The sequence below is a fragment of the Lolium rigidum genome, chromosome 6 (assembly GCF_022539505.1).
Source record: "Lolium rigidum isolate FL_2022 chromosome 6, APGP_CSIRO_Lrig_0.1, whole genome shotgun sequence".
NCBI lineage: Eukaryota > Viridiplantae > Streptophyta > Magnoliopsida > Poales > Poaceae > Lolium > Lolium rigidum.
This window is the reverse complement of record NC_061513.1, coordinates 146,348,471-146,368,006: the sequence shown is the minus strand read 5'-3', so window position 1 is coordinate 146,368,006 and position 19,536 is coordinate 146,348,471. Positions and strand designations below refer to the sequence as shown.

Genomic DNA, 19,536 nt, shown 5'->3' with positions numbered 1-19,536 from the left:
GCGGAAACTGTAGATTTTATGTACACCTGAAACCTTTAAGCTGATCACCTATTTATGTTATGTTTCCAGAAGGACAAATACAACAACAAAGAACTTAGTCTTCTTGATATTTCAAAGAGTGCCGCTTGAGCCGACATAACGGCTTCTCTACCCCGACAAAGGATGCAATTGTAAGTCATCTTTCAAAGAGTTGTCAGTAACGTTTATCTTATATCTTTATATCTTGTTGCATCTCCTAACCATGATTCTTCATTGTAAAATAAGGCTGAGATGGAATATGAGCTGTGTGTACCTACAACAGACGGACAACGTAGGACTGAGGCCCAGGTTGTTTACGAGGTCCTCTCGAGGAAAACGTCCCAGCCTACATTTCTTCATAATGTAGGGGTCACACATCACTCCTCTCGATCCAGAATGAGCAAGCTTGCTGTAGAACTGGAGAAGGAGAAGTTGGTAAGTGCAGAGCTGTCCAATGTTGCCAAGATCCAGAGGGATCAAATTAATCAGCTGACAACCAAGGCAAAGAAAATATTAGAAAAGCAGGCTGCGATGTTGGCAAAGATTGAAAGGTTTCTCATGCTTAAGTAAAGGTAGACTGCATAACCCTGATAATGTGGTTCACACATGTCGTGGTATGCTCAATGCTGGAGATGTTTTTTGATGCTGCTGGAGCTGTTCTGGTCATGTTGAAGAGATATCTTGGTGCTACTGTGCACGCTGAATTCTGATCTGATGTTATTGCATAACCATAATTATCTTAGTATGTAAATTATATTCCTGAATATAATAATGTAGCGTTTTCAATTTTAGCATGCTCTTGTGGGCATATTGGTTATACGAAAATTAAGAAATTGAATTTTAATGGGTTGCATAAGAGGCAATTTTAAACGAGTCGACCATCAACTAACGGGCTCAAGGCCCACGATCAGAGGGATTCAAGACCCACCAATTATAGGGCCTAAAGGCTCAAAAATTAACGGGCCTGAAGTTCCATCAAATAACGGCCCAAGGCCCATAAGCTAACGGGTTCAAGACCGACCGACTAACGGGACGTAAGGCCCACCAACTAACGGGCCTCCAAAGGCCATCAACCAATGGGCCTCAAGACCCATAGAAAAATGGGCCTCAAGGCCCATCACCTAACGACCCCCAAGGCCCATAGACTAATGGGCCTAAAGCCCATTGCCTAACGGGCCTGAAGGCCCATAGCCTAACGGGCCTGAATGCTCATCGCCTAGCCGGCCTCAAGGCCCATCGCCTAACGGGCCTCAAGGCCCATGTCCTATCGGGCCCACCTGCTGTATGCTGCCACGTGTCATGAATCTAGTGGCACATTTATCGCAACGATGTTAGTTTATTTCAGAGCAGATGCTGCCACGTGTCCTCTGCGGGGCAAGCCACCGTATCGCTGAGAATATGCTAGGCGACAAAACAATATCACCCGACCGTTATAATGGCCCAACCATTGGCCTAACACATCGGTCGGGTACAGGGGACCGCCCGACAAGGTGTAAGTCCATCACAACGGTCCGGGACGACTGGGCTTTGGGCTTGGACCTACTCGTCATGGATCTGTGACACACTTTCCTAACCGTCAGTCTGGTCATCTGTGACGCGAGATCCGCCACGGTCCTGCAAACCGTTAGGATGAGGCCTCTATGACGAATTTTGCACTTACGCCGACGAACTAAAATCGTTATAGAAGCCCCAATTGTTACTAGTGAAAGCATTAACACTCCGTGAACACACGTGATCCTCACATGATAGCCATCCCCTCCGGTTATCCCAACTATTGTCACTTTGGGGCCTCGGGTTCCGGACAACGATATGTGTATACAACTTGCATGTATGATCAAAAACAATAATTATCCTCATGAATCAGTAACATGTTCAGATCTGAGGTCATGGCACTCATGCCCAAAGTGACAATCATTAAGCATAACAAGTTGCAACAATGTCAAAACTACTAACAACATATACTAGGCACTATGCTCATAACAATCTTATACTTATTACATGAACAATCTCATCCAATCCCTACCATACCCTACAACCTACAGCGGGGGATTACTCACACATGGATGGGGGAATCATGGATGGTTGATGGAGAGGCGTCGGTGATGATGATGGCGATGATCTCCCCCAATTCCCCGTCCCGGCAGGGTGCCAGAACGGAGTTTTTGGTTCCCGGATTGGGGCTTCTGGTGGCGGTGGAGGAGCAAAACTCTTTCTGGAAAAACGTCGACCCTCCCTTGGTTTTTAGGGCCAGAGGCTTAACATAGTCGGGAGGAGAGGTCGAGAGGGTGGCCGAGGCGGCCAGACCACCCCTTGGCCTGGCCCACGCCAAGGGCAGGTGTGGGCGCCTCTTGGCCCCCATCTCGTCTTCTAGCTCCGTGAGTCTTTGGGTGAAATATGAGTTTTGCGATATTTTCCGGGATTTTTCCTGGAAGTTGGATTTCTGCACAAAAACGAGACACCGGAGCAATTCTGCTGAAAACAACGTTAGTCCGTGTTAGTTGTATTCAAAACACACAAATTAGAGGGAAAACAACAGCAAAAGTGTTCGGGAAAGTAGATACGTTTTGGACGTATCAGTAGGCTTGACGAAACCTTGGGGGGTCGTATATATAGTGGTTTTGAGGTCAAAACAAGTCGGTGGGTGCGAGATTGAGGTGAATTGGATGGACGACGTGCAAAAGAGCACATGTGGCGTGCCCGGAGGGGAGGGCGCGCCACCTACCCTAGTTTCCATCTCCTTGGCCTCCTAGTGACCCACTTTAGCTCATTTTGTTCGTCTCGAAAATTCCGATGCGTGGCCCCTGACCTTGCCCTTTTTCGAGTCCAGTAGCTTCTGGAAAGTAAAAAACACTTAAACAGAGACGCTTTATGTCAAACAGAATTAGAACCGGAGGAGAGGGGATTGTTTAGAAAATCCCCAAAAACATCATAAAACATGAAAATAACATTATATAAGATGCAAATATGTAGTAATATGTGGCAATAAAGTGCACAATTTATGTATGCATTTTACATGCATCAATTTCTTGCCAAGAAAATTTACAGTTCTTCTAGTGCCAATGCATGCAATCGATACGTCCAAGCATCCCAGGGAATCTTCTTGCTACATTTTGTGCCATGATCCGGGCAGTGTATTCTGCAGTGGGAGATTGCAAGTATAGTTTCCCAAACAATGCCACTACTGCGCATCAAAACCGATGCATGCACTCCATGGCCATGGAATTAGACATACGCATGTAGTCATCTTTTGTACAAGCATGAGCTCCATAGGCAAAGCATCCTCAAAGGAGCAGTGCACTTCTAAATCGAGAAAAAACCAACTGTGCCAATATGATATTTCTTGCAGACGAAGCAGGTTTCGTACTTCCGGATGGCTATCCAATACACGAAAACAACTTTCGATTCATCCTGAAATGGCACCGAATGCATTGTATCGTCGACGAAGTAGTCGGCGTACAACATGCCGTACCCCTCGAGCCCTTGCCTCGGTTCTTTGTGCCACCCCATTCTGGAACCTCCACGCCGAGGGTTCAAATCTGGGCATGAAAGCAGTGTGGATCTCCATATGCTCATCGTTGCTGTAGAATCCTTGGCCTTTTCCTCGAGTAAACTGGCGGCCATCTCCTCGCCATATGAATCCATGCAGGCAAAGCGCCGAACACCTCGCTGGTAGGACGGCTTGGGCGAAACTAGGAGCCGTTGGCAGATGCCTCAGACGACGGATCTGTGGGCGATGGTCGGCGAGATGGGGCAGAAGGGGAGGTGTGTTTGCTTGGCGGCCTTGCCTCCTCCGATGGTGGGAACAGTGGAGGTGGCGACGCTCTAGTGGGGTTGCGAAGAGAAGGGGTGAAATTAGTTTTTTTTTTTTGGAGCTATCTCATGGACAACGCTGACCCACGCTGTTTTCAGCTCAGCCCGCCGGTGGGTTGGATTCGGTCTGGAAACAACGGACTAGAAAAACGCCTTTGCCAATAAAAAATAAAGTTTGAAAAAATTAAACTGGGCGAAAAAATAGGTCTAACGCTCCCGTAGCCGAGGTGCTGTATACGTTTTGGACACTGCTGAGAATCCTCCGGAGGATAAACTCCTTCCAGCCTCCTGCTTCCCTGATCGACACGTGTCCACTTTCAGCCAAAATCCTGATAATGCTTCGTCGCAGCAAAAAATATCCCGCTTTTACTTCATTGAAGCACAAAAACGATTCGCCTAAAAAATTCCAGCCTCCTGTCCACTTTTAGCCAAAATCCTGACGATGCTTCGTCGCAGCAAAAAATATCCCGCTTTTGCTTCATTGAAGCACAAAACGATTCGCCTAAAAAAAGAAAAAGACACGAGGAGCTCGCTGGAGACTTCGCCGGAGACCTCGCCGAATACATTGAAGCACAAATAATGTAGTAAAGAAGCAGAGCCACGAAACATTTACAACACTACCATTGAACATTTGCAGCACCTCCCCAACCTCACTGGAGACTCGCCGGAGCCCTCGCCGGAGTATCGCCGGAGACATTGAAGCACAAATAATGCAGTAAAGAAGCAGAGCCACAAAACATTTACAACACCACTGTTGAACATTTGCAGCACCTCCCCGACCTCGCCGGAGACCTCGTCGGAGACATTGAAGCACAAATAATGTAGTAAAGAAGCAGAGCCACAGAACATTTACAGCACCGCCGTTGAACATTTGCAGCACCTCCCCCGACCTCGCCGAGAAACGAAATTGTCTTGCTGCAATGCAGCCCAAATTTCATAGTAATGAAGCTAAAAAAGTGTAGTAATGCAGCCCAAAATAAAACTTAGGAAGCACAGTCACAAAAAGAGATGCAGCTGTCTGCTTGGGTGCCGTTGTCAGGATGGCGCCGCTGCATCTCTGCCTCGACCAGTCGGCACTACGACGACGGCCGCGCATGTCCATGCCCGAGGACGAGGAATTCGAGGAGAACGGCGGCGCCGGTAGTCTCCGTGTGGAGGAGGGTGTCAGGGCACACTGAGGCGCCATTATTCGTCGGGGGAAGAACGAAATCGACACAACTGCACCGTCCATGATCAGGACCTGCCTCCACGAGCTCTGCGACACGTTCTGCTCCTGCCTACTGCCCCCGTCCTCTCCTCGGCCCGCTCCATCCCCACCCATGGCCTCCGACGAATCCAGCGCCACCATCACGCACCGCACCGTGGAGCTCCACACCGGCGTCCACCTCCACGTTGCCGAGGCCGGCCAGGCCTCCGGCGCGCCCACGGTCCTGCTCCTCCACGGCTTCCCGGAGTTGTGGTACACGTGGCGGCACCAGATGCTGACCCTCGCCGCAGCCGACTACCGCGCCGTGGCGCCCGACATGCGCGGCTAAGGCGGCTCCGACGCCCCCACCGGCGCAGAGCAGTACACGGCGCTGCACATCGTGGGCGACCTCGTCGCGCTCGTCGACTCGCTCGGAGAGAAGCAGGTGTTCGTGGTGGCGCACGACTGGGGCGCCATCATGGCGTGGCACCTGTGCATGCTCCGGCCGGACAGGGTGAGGGCGCTGGTGGCGCTCAGCGTCCCGTTCACCCCGCGTAGTCCGGCGAGGAGGCCCGTCGACGGGCTCAAGGCTCTCTTCGGCGACGAGTACTACATCTGCCGCATCCAGGTACCTACCATGCCACCAGACTCTTGCTGCTTTTGGTAGGGAGCGATTGAGCGGAGGAGGACGATGGGGGGCACAGCGACGGGATAACGTTGTGGTAGACCCCACGTGGATGGACGTTCGTTTTTCCTCCACGCAGGTGGACGCGTGTCGCTTCCGGGGCCCGGAGGCTGCGACGCTACGGAGCCTCCGACAGGAACGAAGCGTTTTCCCTGATCCTCCGGACACTGCTGAGAATCCTCCGGAGGATAAACTCCTTCCAGCCTCCTGCTTCCCTGATCGACACGTGTCCACTTTCAGCCAAAATCCTGATGATGCTTCGTCGCAGCAAAAAATATCCCGCTTTTGCTTCATTGAAGCACAAAAACGATTCGCCTAAAAAATTCCAGCCTCCTGTCCACTTTTAGCCAAAATCCTGACGATGCTTCGTCGCAGCAAAAAATATCCCGCTTTTGCTTCATTGAAGCACAAAACGATTCGCCTAAAAAAAGAAAAAGACACGAGGAGCTCGCTGGAGACTTCGCCGGAGACCTCGCCGAAGACATTGAAGCACAAATAATGTAGTAAAGAAGCAGAGCCACGAAACATTTACAACACTGCCATTGAACATTTGCAGCACCTCCCCAACCTCACCGGAGACTCGCCGGAGCCCTCGCCGGAGTATCGCCGGAGACATTGAAGCACAAATAATGCAGTAAAGAAGCAGAGCCACAAAACATTTACAACACCACTGTTGAACATTTGCAGCACCTCCCCGACCTCGCCGGAGACCTCGTCGGAGACATTGAAGCACAAATAATGTAGTAAAGAAGCGAGCCACGGAACATTTACAGCACCGCCGTTGAACATTTGCGGCACCTCCCCGACCTCGCCGAGAAACGAAATTGTCTTGCTGCAATGCAGCCCAAATTTCATAGTAATGAAGCTAAAAAAGTGTAGTAATGCAGCCCAAAATAAAACTTAGGAAGCACGAGTCACAAAAAGAGATGCGGCTGTCTCGCATGGGTGCGCGTTGTCGGGATGGCGCCGCTGCATCTCTGCCTCGACCCGATCGGCACTACGACGGCGGCCGCGCATGTCCATGCCCGAGGCGAGGAATTCGAGGAGAACGGCGGCGCCGGTAGTCTCCGTGTGGAGGAGGGTGTCGGGGGCACAGCGAGGCGCCATTATTCGTCGGGGAAGAACGAAATCGACACCAGCCGCACGCGTCCATGATCGGGACCTGCCTCCACGAGCTCGCGACACGTTCTGCTCTCCGCCCTACTGCCCCCGTCCTCTCCTCGGCCCGCTCCATCCCCACCCATGGCCTCCGACGAATCCAGCGTCACCATCACGCACCGCACCGTGGAGCTCCACACCGGCGTCCACCTCCACGTTGCCGAGGCCGGCCGGGCCTCGGCGCGCCCACGGTCCTGCTCCTCCACGGCTTCCCGGAGTTGTGGTACACGTGGCGGCACCAGATGCTGACCCTCGCCGCAGCCGACTACCGCGCCGTGGCGCCCGACATGCGCGGCTAAGGCGGCTCCGACGCCCCCACCGGCGCAGAGCAGCGGTACACGGCGCGCACATCGTGGGCGACCTCGTCGCGCTCGTCGACTCGCTCGGAGAGAAGCGAGGTGTTCGTGGTGGCGCACGGCGGGGCGCCATCATGGCGTGGCACCTGTGCATGCTCCGGCCGGACGGGGTGAGGGCGGCGGTGGCGCTCGGCGTCCCGTTCACCCCGCGTAGTCGGCGAGGGGGCCGTCGGCGGGCTCAAGGCTCTCTTCGGCGACGAGTACTACATCTGCCGCATCCAGGTACCTACCATGCCACCAGACTCTTGCTGCTTTTGGTAGGGAGCGATTGAGCGGAGGAGGACGATGGGGGGCACAGCGACGGGATAACGTTGTGGTAGACCCCACGTGGATGGACGTTCGTTTTTCCTCCACGCAGGTGGACGCGTGTCGCTTCCAGGGCCCGGAGGCTGCGACGCTACGGAGCCTCCGACGGGAACGAAGCGTTTTCCATACGTTTTCTTCCGGGCGGGCGTTTGTCACGGCAGGGCGAAAAACATTCGAAATGGCGGTGCGAGCGAGTGCAGTGTTGGGCCAGCAGACCGGTGACGTGATGGTTGAGAGGAACGGTGAGTCAGACCGCAGTCACCTGGACACCAACGGCTCAGATCACGCCGCTGCAGCCACACCCTCCATCCCATCCGTCCACGTCCCCTGCAGGCTTTGACCCTTCTCCTCTTCTCACCAACCCCGACACGCAACCCCTCGCCCTATGACATGTCGCCCTACATACTCTCTCCGACCGCCGCAATCCCACCACACACACCGTACCCACTCACTGACACCCGGACCCGCCCTCGCCCCGGTCCCACGTACAGCGGCTCGGACCCGAAAATCTCCCGCGGTAGCAAAGTGTGGCACGATCAATTCGGAAACCCCGACACGGCCACCCACAGCAGCAGCTGCCCCGATGACATCTGGGCCCGGAGCCCCTGTCCGGTCCACCGGTCAGTGATCCCGCCCCAGACGAGTGGAGAGGAGGCTCGCTACCAAATTCGAGACCGAGCCCTCATAATTCTCCCCTTCCTCCCCCCCTCCCCTCTCTCTTGTGATTCCGGTGCTCGTCTCCCTCTGCTTCTCCCCGTCCCCCTCCTCTCTCCTCCCTCCGTCCCGCCTCCGGGAGAGGTCGACGGAGAGAGGGAGAGCCACGCCGTCGGCCCGCGCCAGCACCGTCTCGGTAAGCTTCCAGCCCCCTCTGCGGAATTCCCTGCCCGGATTTGTTCTGCCTCTTCCTAGGCTACAGATGGCGGCTCGATTCGGTAGAATTCCTTCGCGTCTGGTCTGCTAGGGGTTCTCCTCCAAATCTTGCTGCGGATGGCGCCGGAATTCCCTAGTCTTCGCCCCGGGGTTTGGGTTTTTCGGGAAAGAAAAAAAAACACACACACGGAGAATTTTACGTTCTTGCGCAGCGGATCAAGATTGGGGGTGGGGAGCATATAAGAGGTTTCATATTCTTCTTCCGGACCCGCTAGGCCGCGCGAGGTCGCGATGCTTGTTCTCTCTCCCCCCATCCTCGTACTAGCTGGGGAAATTCTATTTTTCTTCGTCGGGGCTCATCAACTTCGCTGCTTCGCTACGCCTACTTCGTTAGTCCTCTGTCGGAACCGCAGGTAGCGTCTAGTTTCTAGCTAAATCTCTATCTTGACTTGGCAGGAGCTTATGTGGTTCTAGCGCACGGCGGAGATCTGGCTACTTTCTAGGGTTTGTATGTCGGAATTTCGGTTTCAACTGTTCAAAAGCTCTTCTTTTGGTACTAGCTGATTATCGGGCACACATCCTTTCAAAAGGAATAGCTTCATCGAAATAGTTTCTCCCGCGTAAATTCACTTGCTCTTCCCCTTTATTAGGGTTTGGGTTCTACTTGTTTTGGCGGCACGCGGTCTTACCTAGAGCTTGCTTTCTTGCATGGAAATCATACGAATTACTTGGTCCAAATAGTTCTAGTGCACGGCGGAGATCTGACTACTTTTCAGGGTTTATCTGTCGGAATTTAAGTTTCACCTGTTCAAAAGCTCTTCTTTTGGTACTAGCCGGTCTTCGGGCACATCCTTCCAAAAGGAATAGCTTGGTCGAAATAGTTTCTCCCGCGTAAATTCAATTGCTCTTCCCCTTCAGGGTTTGGGTTCTACTTGTTTTGGCTTTACGCGGTCTTACCTTGTGCTTGCTTTCTTGCATGGAAACCATAGGAATTACTTGGTCCAAATTGTTTCTTCCGCGTAAATTTACTTACCCTTACCCTTTATTAGGGTTTAGGTTCTAGTTGTTTTGGCTGTACACCAACTTAACTTGCGGTTGCTTTCTTGCATGGAAATCGTAGGTAGCTGATGAAACATGTTTTACATCTAAGTTTGTTTGTTTGTTTGCGTCTACAATTGGAAAGAAAACAAAATATGCAGATTTAATTATTTAACGGTTCCCCTGCTTTGCTGCGAAAAGGACACTGCTTTTACGTAAGCAAAGGAGCACTTGCGGAAACATGTGAGAAACAAAATAAATGCAAATTCCACCATTTTAACGGTTCCCCTGCTTTGCTGCTAAAATGGCTTTTGCGTAAGCTAAGGACCACTTGCGGAAACATGTGACAAACAAAGTATGCAAAATCCACCATTTTAACCGTTCCCCTTCTTTGCTGGTAAAAAGTCTTTTGCGGAAGCTAAGGACCACCTGCGGAAACATGTGAGAAACAAGATATGAAAATGTAACCGTTTTAATGGTTCCCTTGCTTTGCTGGTAAAATGGCTTTTCCGTAAGCTAAGGACCACTTGCGGAAACATGTGACAAACGAAGTATGCAAATTCCACCATTTTAACCGTTCCCCTTCTTTGCTGGTAAATAGTCTTTTGCGTAAGCTAAGGACCACCTGTGGAAACATGTGAGAAACAAATATGCAAATGTAACCGTTTTAACAGTTCCCCTGCTTTGCCGCTAAAAAGAATACTGCTTTTGCGTAAGCTAAGGAAAACTTGCGGAAACATGTGAGAAATAAATTGCAAATTTAACATTTTAACGGTTCCCCATCTTTGCTGCGTAAGCTAAGGAGCACTTGTGGAAACATATGAGAAACAAAATATGAAAATTTAACATTTTAATGGTTCCCCATCTTTGCTGGTAAAAGGACACTGCTTTTGCGTAAGCTAAGGAGCACTTATGGAAACATGTGAGAAACAAAACATGCAAAAATTATGGTTCCCCATCTTTGCTGGTAAAAGGACACTGCTTTTGCGTAAGCAAAGGAGCACTTGCGGAAACATGTGAGAAACAAAATATGCCTATTTAACCATTTTGCGGTTCCCCTGCTTTGCTGGTAAAAGGATACTGTTTTTGCGTAAGCTAAGGAGCATTTGTAGAGAAACCTGTCATTAGGAGTGCAAACTGTCCAAGACAGTACGACTTTAGCCAACGGCAGTACTTTCATGAGTTTGACCCGGTTCAGAATTGGCCCAATCAGGGTTCTTCTCGAGATTGTGGTGTGGATGGCTCGGGAATTCCCTTGTCCTGGCCTGCAGGATTTGGGTTTTGGGGGGATATTTTTGAAAACACACACGGGGAATTTGAGTTCTGGGGCGGCGAATCAGATTGGTAGCGTACGAGGTTTTGATTCTTCTGGACCCTCTAGTCTGCGTGCTTGTTTTGTCCTGCCAACCTCGTTCTAGTTGGAGATTTCTATTCTTCTTCATCTGAGTTGAACTTTGCTGCTTTGCTTTGCCTACTTCGTTAGTTTTCTGTCAGAACCGCACATAGCGTGTAATATTTTTTCTAGCTAAATCTCTATGTTGACTTGAGAGCTTATGTGGTCCTAGTGCTCTGCCGTGATCCGAGTACTTTTAGGGTTTTGTTTGTTGTAATTTCAGTTTTTTCCTGCTCTTTTGGTGCTCGATATTTGGAACATCCCTTCAAAAGGAATAACGTAGTCGAAATAGTTTCTCCCATGTAAATTTGCTTACTCTTCCCCCTTTAGGGTTTGGATTCTTGTTGTTTTCGTTTTACTCGATCTTACCTTGTGGTTGCTATTTTTTTTTGCAGTATTTGATGCCGTTCGTTATTTCTACTTAGGCTTTTGCTGCCGATCTAGCTTCTAAGTTCTTTTTTCTTTGCTGTAGTACACTGAAATCTCTTACTCTAGCTTGCAGCTTCACAATACTAGTAATTGATGAAGTATGTTATACATCTAGGTTTGTGTGTTTGCTTCTACAATTGAAAAAAAAAATGCAACCATTTTAACGGTTCCCCTGCTTTGCTGGTAAAAGGATACTGCTTTTGCGTAAGCAAAGGAGCACTTGCGGAAACATGCGAGAAACAAAATATGCAAATTTAACTAGTGGTTCCCCTGATTTGCTTTTTGTGTAAGCTAAGGAGCACTTGCTGAAACATGTGGGAAACAAAATATGCGAATTTAACTTAGCGCTTCCCCATCTTTACCGGTAAAAGGATACTGCTTTTGCATAAGCTAAAGAGCACTTGTGGAAACATGTGAGAAACAAAATATGCGAATTTAACATTTTAACGGGTCCCCATTTTTGCCGGTAAAAGGATACTGCTTTTGCTTAAGCTAAGGAGCACTTGCGGAAACATGTGAGAAATCAAGTATACGAATTTAACACTTCAACGGTTCCCCATCTTTACTGGTAAAAGGATAATGCTTTTGCGTAACCTTAGGAGTACTTACGGGAACATGTGAGAAACAAAATATGCGTATTTAACCATTTTAATGGTTCGCCTGCTTTGCTGGTAAAAGGATACTGGTTTTGCATAAGCTAAGGAGCATTTACGGAAACATGTGATTAAGAGCGCAAACTGTCCAAGACAGTACGACTTTTGCCAACGGGACTGTCTTTCAAGGTGTAGGTTATATTATATATTCCTTCATGAGTTCAACCCAGTTCAGAATTGGCTCAAGCAGTGTTGCGCAACGTTGGGGGTATTAAGGCATGGGAAGAACTGCAATGTGCATTAGATGTACATTGATTATCAAGTAATGTCATATGGTTGAACTGTAAACTCTTCTTCAGAAAGGTTGGACACGTAGGACATTTGTATGTTGTACCTGTTTGTTGCAAACAGATTATCAGCACTCCTCTGTTTGTATAGACTAGGAGGTTAAGCAAGGAGTATGGGAGTGATTCACAATATTAGCTTAAAAATAGACACCGTGTCATGGTTGCTTGTACACGACCATGAACCAGCTAACTTACATTGCCAATACCACTAAACACTGCATACTTCCACAGCACTCTATGTCCACTTGTACTTCGCGCTGCATGTCTATATCTGTGATGCCACCACGATGAATACTGGTGCTGCCCCTGCATTAGTTTGGGAACATCCAAATTGGTACTTTCAAGTAAACAGACCAACTTGCTTTGCAGCCTAAAATGGTCTGTTTGGTATTAGGTGTGGGTGTCAGTTATCACAGAAGCATGGTCCTGATCCTTTTTCTTATTTTGCAAAGTCACTGTGGGTTAAGGGTTTTGTTTAGTATCAGTACACTCGGTGATCCATGCTGAATAGTGATAGATTAAAATATTTCCTCTTTTTTTTTTCAAGTAACCAAGCAGGGGTAGGTCGAAGATTTACTTTGTATACAGAACAATATTATTACATCCGTTCGGAAATGTAATTATGTTTTGGAAAGCTAAATTAAGACATACTACATTTCGGAACGGAGGTAGTACATCTTAGCATGTCATACATTCTTTAAATCATAAGTATATGTTGGGCCTGTTCTCTCCCTTTTTGGAAGTCACATTTTCTTACTTATGTAATGGATGTGCAGACAGTTGTGAACTGCAAAGCTGATCAAGATGCCAGCACTGAGAATGAAGAGAAAGTTTGACGAGGATGCTTTTGGGAATGAGTTCGACACCAAGTCCAAGAAATCTATGAAAATCTCGCATTTTCAAGTTGATGAGTTAGAGCAGGCAGCTGTGTTGAACTCGTCTTATGAAGATCCTCAGGATGGTAAGTTTCTGCATAGGTGCTCTAAAAAGAGAGGTGACTGCATGTGCATGTAATAGGTGTCTTGCTTTCTAAGCTCTACTATTTGTTCATAGCTCTATTATCCTTAGCTGTATATTCAGGACGTACTCTTGTTTCTAAATACTTGGCACTTATGACCAAGTGAAGCATACCAAGGTATGGCTACAATAAAATTTGACCAAAACCAATCTAACAGTATCACATACATGAACATGAAGTGTAACCTGGAGGAGGGTTTAATAGGGATATTTGGGAAATTTACCTTGATATTAGCAAGTCCAAGGTGACACGTGTTTCAGGAAAAAAATTATGGTGTCAGAAATGGAGGGAGTATTTTTTGTTGTCATACAAAGCTAGAGGATTTCATAAAAAACCTCCAATAAGTATTGTATGTGTCTTACCATTGATGAGTTGGTTTTACATACATTATTTGTGGCCATAGATGGTTGGTGATTTAAGGTTAGTGAACCTGTGTATATTTCATATGGATTGACAGTCTCCTTTTTTCAGAGCATGAGCCAACAAGTGAGCTAGCTGTCCAGGATATTAGGATCATGGAAGTTTCTGCCTTGGATGCTGTACTTGGAGGAACATCTATTGCTTTGCTCAAGGTCAGCATCATCTTGTTCATATTTGCAGTGATTAACATTGTGCACTCATCCTTGTGTTTAGTAATTTAGCTTCAATACTTCTCATTTTGGGCTCTTGTATTTCTATTACCAAAGGATTCCATTGCTTCCCTAGTTTGTAATATTGTCACTTGGGTCACTGTTGGGCATTAGTTAGGTGGATGGTCTTTTCATCTCGACTTGCATTATTGATGCTTTTGTTGTAATGATGATTGCTTGACAGCCTTAATTTGATATTTGAACTTCTCTTTGTTTTGTTTGTAAGTATGTTTACATGATGGCTTTCAGTAAGATTCACTATTGTTTCCAATTTGGCTTATCTCATGCTTAGGTTCTTTGTACACTCAGCATTACTGTTTTCTATTATTTGGAAGAACCCCTGCAACGTGAGGTTGTCCTATTTGTTTTACAGGATTTAATATCTGAAAGAGTGGTTTCACCAAATTTGGAAATTGATTCCTCGTCTGATAATGATGGCAGCAAATCTCAGTTAAATGTAGTCACCAATGTTGATAAAGGTAAGGAATGACCCAAACCCCTCCAGCAGTTTGTTTGTAATCATGCTTATCCTCTAGGTTATATTTTTTTGTTCATGACCAATCTATATTTATCTGTACTTACAAAAACACATCCATCAAATGTGATCTTTTGGGGAATACATTTATTATGCTCAAGAGCAAGGTTCAACCTGTGCATTAATTTACAATTTTGCATTTGCAGATGTTGCAGATGGTGTAATTTATGCAGCACAAGATAATTGTGCTGTTAATGATCATGAAGGAGTCCTGGGCTCAAACCAGGACTGCAGTCTGTTGGACATTTATAATCCCGACGATGCTTTCCCTTTCTTATTTGATGCTCCAACTGGTCTCCTGGCTAGCTACAGTACATTATGTGATGAATTTGTATCGATTGATTCATTGATAGACATGAGCGGCATTTGCGGAATGTTCCCACTTAATGAGATCACTGTGGAAGGCGGTATTTGCAATGAAGCATGCTCATCACCAGGAGATATGTGCTACAGTAACACTGGTGGGGAGTACTTTAGTAACTCCGAGGTGTTAGAGTGGCTTAATCCATATGTGGATGAGGAGAATGTACCTAATCTTATTGACTATGCCGAGTTGGGTTCAGATGCTGCTTGTGTACCTAAAGAGCAAGCGACCAGGAAGGTCACTCTTGTGCTTGATTTGGATGGTATGTTGCTAGCATGCTAGTAATTACTATATGTGTTAACTTGTTGCTTGCCGTCGAGACTAATGTATTGATACTTCTTCCTGTGCAGAAACCCTTGTTCATTCAACCATGGAGCACTGTGATGATGCTGATTTTTCCTTTCCTGTGTTCTTTGATATGAAAGAACATGTGGTATATGTGAGGAAGAGACCACATCTGCATATGTTCCTCCAGAAGATGGCTGAGATGTTTGATGTTGTTATATTCACAGCCAGCCAAAGTGTCTATGCAGATCAGCTGCTTGACAGGCTTGACCCAGAGAAGAAATTATTCTCTAGGCGCTTTTTCCGTGAGTCGTGTGTTTTTACGGAAAGTGGTTACACAAAAGATCTGACTGTCATTGGAGTTGACCTTGCAAAGGTTGCCATAATTGACAACACTCCGCAGGTAAATTGCTACGATGAATTATTTGGCACTTCTCGGCTTCTCGCTCTTTTTTTTTGCGACGCACACTTCTCGCTCTTAGTACTGCCACAGTTGCATTAGTAGTTAAGTGTCTCACAAAGTGTTACTAACCAACATCTCTGTTTGGCAACATTTACTGATCGCTGCTGCATTCTCTGTTCAGTGCTCTGCCTAAGCATTTCTTATAATGTCAGAATAGTTGATGATGTCTGAATACTTGTTCCGTGCTTTGTACAGGTTTTCCAATTGCAAGTGAATAATGGTATACCCATAGAGAGCTGGTATAAGAACCCCTTGGACGAGGGGTTACCCCAGCTGATTCCATTCCTAGAGACTCTTGCTGTTGCGGATGATGTTCGACCCATAATTGCCAAGAAGTATGGCAACTAAAAAGGATAATTGCTGAGGTTTTCCGGCAAGTGATAGGAGCGCAGATTGGTGGTTTAATCACATAGAGGAACAAGAACTCACATGACATGTTGACTGGACTAGTTGAGACTTTGCAGTTTTCTTCTCTTATTTACATCGCTTCCATAGGATCAAGAATTTTGGTTGCATAGCTACCCCTCTTGAAATTGTACATATCCTCAGCACATTCCATAGAATTTTGTACATAGAATGCTGTTAGAAATGAAAATGAACCTATGAAAATTTCTTCTTTGCACCGTTGTCATGTGTGGCCAAGCGATTCTTACTTCGATTCTCTTGCCGTTTTTTACTTCTGATTGGCCTGTCGTCTGTTAAGTTAATAGCATTCTGTACTTGGTCCAAGCTCTAACACGTAGTATATCGTCTAAGGATTTATGTGTTACGTTGGATTTTATAGTTTGGCATGAATATTATGATGTTCAACTGTGGATTGCGTAGTCTATCTTGAAATGATGAGTTGTGCCCATACAGCCATACGGGACGTTTTTTTTACATTGCTGATTGAGAATGATCTACTCCCTCCGAAAAGTATTTAGAGCGGGAGGGAGTATTAGAAATTTGAAGACGGTAAGAGGTCCTAGTGCATGTACCGATATACGAATCGCTAAACTAAATTGTTATTAAGTGCGAATGGTCTATCAGAAATTTAAGGATAGTAAGAAATCTAGTGCATATACCGATATACGAATACGCTAAACTAAATATTCGGCTTATTCATATTTACGTCTTTGATTCGAGCAACTACAAATCATTATCCTACTTGTTGCTAAGATAGTAGTAGGTGATCGGAATATATCTAAGTCCTCAACCAATTCGACTGATACCCGTGTACTATGCACATCCTACCGGATGACTACAATAGTCAAGACGTCTCCTATACACATTTTCATGGTGTCAGATTTATTCTTTCCCATGACTCATCAAGAAGTCCCTTATACACGTCTTCACGTACCTCTACACTGGCTCTACTAAGATAAACAACATGCAATACATCGCATTTGGATGTTTTTTCTTTGATTGAGAATAATCTCGATGGCAAATGAAGTGAGATCGATTACGCCCATGTGGCCATGTCAATGCAGTAACTGGGCCAGGCCCAAGAAGGAGAATGGTTATGCGTAGAGCTGGGAGTTACGTATCGCACTCCACACTTCCTCCTCTGTTTCACAGGCTGCCGCCGCCGCCGCCGCCGTCGTCGCCGTCGCCGCCGCTGGGAAAGCTTAAGCAGAGAAGCCATGGCCATCGGATCTCTCATCGCCGCGTCCAGGTCCAGCCGTGCCCTCGCTGCCGCCGCAATCTCTCAGGTTAGGTCTCCTATTCCCCCCTCCCGCGAGTTTCTTGAAGCTCTCCACGAGAGAAACATGGCACCGATCTACAAGATCTTTGAACTGATCTGATGTGTTAGCATGTATGTTTTACTGAGCGTGTTTTGTTCAGGCTTCCAGGGTGCAGCAACACCCCACCATCTCTCCTCTGCTCTCCAGGCTTGGACCGGTCGCTCGCGCCTTCAGGTAGTGTTATTTTCTCAAGTCTGTGATGTGAATAATCACGACCGCCATGTGCCAGGTTGTCTCTTGGTTGTGAACTGTGTTGAATTGCATTTGTTCTATGTGTGCAGCTCAAGCCCTGGAACAGCTGATGTGGATCCAGGCGTCTCTGTCATGGAAGGACAGGTGTGCTATTTTGCCTATTTCCGCCCTAATGGCTCTGAATCTATCATGTTCTGCTAAGTGTGTGGAGTGTACCCATTTCTTATTTGCAAATGAACATCAATATCATGTCATTAGTTTGTAAGGCCGTTGCTGTACCTGTATGCAGTCAGTTGTGTGATGTTCACTTGGTCTGATGTTTTGATGCTGATGACGAAAAACCTTCAGTTGGTAGTAGTTAGTAGTGGTGCTGCCGTAGAAATTGCTAACATATAGTTTATTTGCGCAGACACGGCGGGTGGGTAAGAAGGCCAAGGGCGCGAAGAGCGGAAAAGCCATGATGTTTCCACTCCATTTTCACTACGAAGACGTATTGCGTGAGGATCTGCTGCTCAAGCTTAATCACACCAATGTCATGGAAGTACCTGGGCTGTTCGAGATCAGACTGGTACCAAAATCTACCTCTGATGCCAAAATCCAATTTGGAAAATTGGCCATGGAGATTCTGTGTGGTCAGAAATCCATACAGGCACAACTGCCCGACCATTTGAAATCAGGAAGGTCGTCAGCCAACTCATTTTTGGCGTCCCAGAAAGACGCTACATCTCTAAGACAGAGCATCATTCGAGGGCATGGAATGTACAATTTTCTGGTCAGAGTCTTGACAGTAATGTCGATGTTGGATTCTAAGGTATCAATAGAACAGGGAAACTGCATCAAGTTCTTCATGGCAACTGAGTTTTGCGAGTTCTCCCCAGAGATAGAAGATCATTTCGAGATCTTTGAGAATATTGGAGGCTTCAATGTGACTATTGTCACTTCCGCCTGTTCAAAAGAGGAGACTTCCCTACTGTGGAGTGGCTTTTTGCTCAAAGATGAAGGTGAAATTAACTAAGATGCTGGGGATGAAACAATGAGATCACAGGCGTCACGGCTAAATATGAACTCAGATGAAAGCTTTTAGCATTTTGTAATCTGTTCTTTTCCCAGGGCAAGCATTCCAAGGTGCCAAGAACGAAAAAGCTGGGTACTTCCTTGGCTTTTCTTGCTGCATTATTAGCCAGTTACTTGTGAAGTTTGGCTTCTCAAGTAGGCTATGATTCTGGATAGCAATCGGTGTAGATTTTCTTTTGTTACCTGAAGCTAGCCAATATTTGTCTTGCTCTTGAAGTTTATCATTCGAACTGATAACATATTTACTGAGACACTGTGTTCCTCTTGTTGTTTTTCTTGTGGATGGACATATGGTGTATGTTACTCAAGTGAATGCAGGAGAGCAATTCTCAAGCATAATATTTCATTTCTAGCCTACTCCAACTTGCCTGGGAAAAGCCTTTGATGTTATTGTTGTTGTTGGTGGTGGTGGTTTTCTTTTGTGAATTTATAGATTTCAACTTGACTCTTCTTATCTGGGAATGATATGTAGCAAGGTGGGCCCAATGAGTAATTTTTTTAGTTGCCTATGTCCGGAAGAAACGAGAGAAGCACATGCTTAAATATTAACTTCAGTTCTTAGAAGGCCTTTCCAGACAGATTATGCGTTCCTGTTGCATCATGGGAAAAATGAGGACATTGTATTGTTGTCTGCACGAGGGACTGTAGTTTGTTTGGTTGATTCTTTCATCTCCTATGATTAGTCATCTTTCTAATTACAAACTTGAAGTGAGTATTCACATTCCTCTATTTCAAACCCTCCGTAACAACTACTTACAATTACAAACTTGGAGTATTTTTTTGACTGCTGACTTGTTGATGGCACACTTGCCATTAACCATACAGAAACAATTCAAAAAGGCAAGAACAAGCAATTCATAATTGCGTCAAAGAATGAGCACGCTAACATATTTGCTGAATTATTATAGGAACCTTCAGAGTACATAGTTTATGTTCATCATCACTGCAACTCTCGTGCCCGTCTAAAAAAATGAAATGTAGAAATGCAATATTCATATATATAGAAAAAGATGAACATAAACCGGACAACCATAGAAATAGAATGCATGCCAAAATATTGAAA

At 46.5% G+C, this 19,536-nt stretch overlaps 2 protein-coding genes and 1 pseudogene across 2 annotated transcripts; all 3 read left to right on the top strand.

Moving 5' to 3' along the window:
- The first annotated feature begins 5,057 nt into the window (after positions 1 to 5,057).
- LOC124663394 lies at positions 5,058 to 6,443 on the top strand (annotated as a pseudogene).
- Positions 6,444 to 8,244: 1,801 nt separating this feature from the next.
- LOC124659495 (CTD small phosphatase-like protein 2-A) lies at positions 8,245 to 16,101 on the top strand. Its single transcript, XM_047197362.1, has 7 exons — positions 8,245 to 8,369; positions 12,966 to 13,150; positions 13,679 to 13,779; positions 14,210 to 14,315; positions 14,518 to 14,997; positions 15,086 to 15,423; positions 15,679 to 16,101. The coding sequence occupies exons 2-7, from the start codon at positions 12,994 to 12,996 to the stop codon at positions 15,829 to 15,831; spliced, it is 1,335 nt and encodes a 444-aa protein (XP_047053318.1). The 5' UTR covers positions 8,245 to 8,369; positions 12,966 to 12,993; the 3' UTR covers positions 15,832 to 16,101.
- A 968-nt stretch (positions 16,102 to 17,069) lies between these two features.
- On the top strand, positions 17,070 to 18,812 carry LOC124659496 (60S ribosomal protein L5, mitochondrial-like). The gene is made up of 4 exons (XM_047197363.1): positions 17,070 to 17,174; positions 17,308 to 17,381; positions 17,489 to 17,543; positions 17,809 to 18,812. Exons 1-4 carry the CDS (start codon positions 17,106 to 17,108, stop codon positions 18,412 to 18,414), a joined length of 804 nt encoding a protein of 267 aa, XP_047053319.1. The 5' UTR covers positions 17,070 to 17,105; the 3' UTR covers positions 18,415 to 18,812.
- The last annotated feature ends 724 nt before the right edge of the window (positions 18,813 to 19,536 follow it).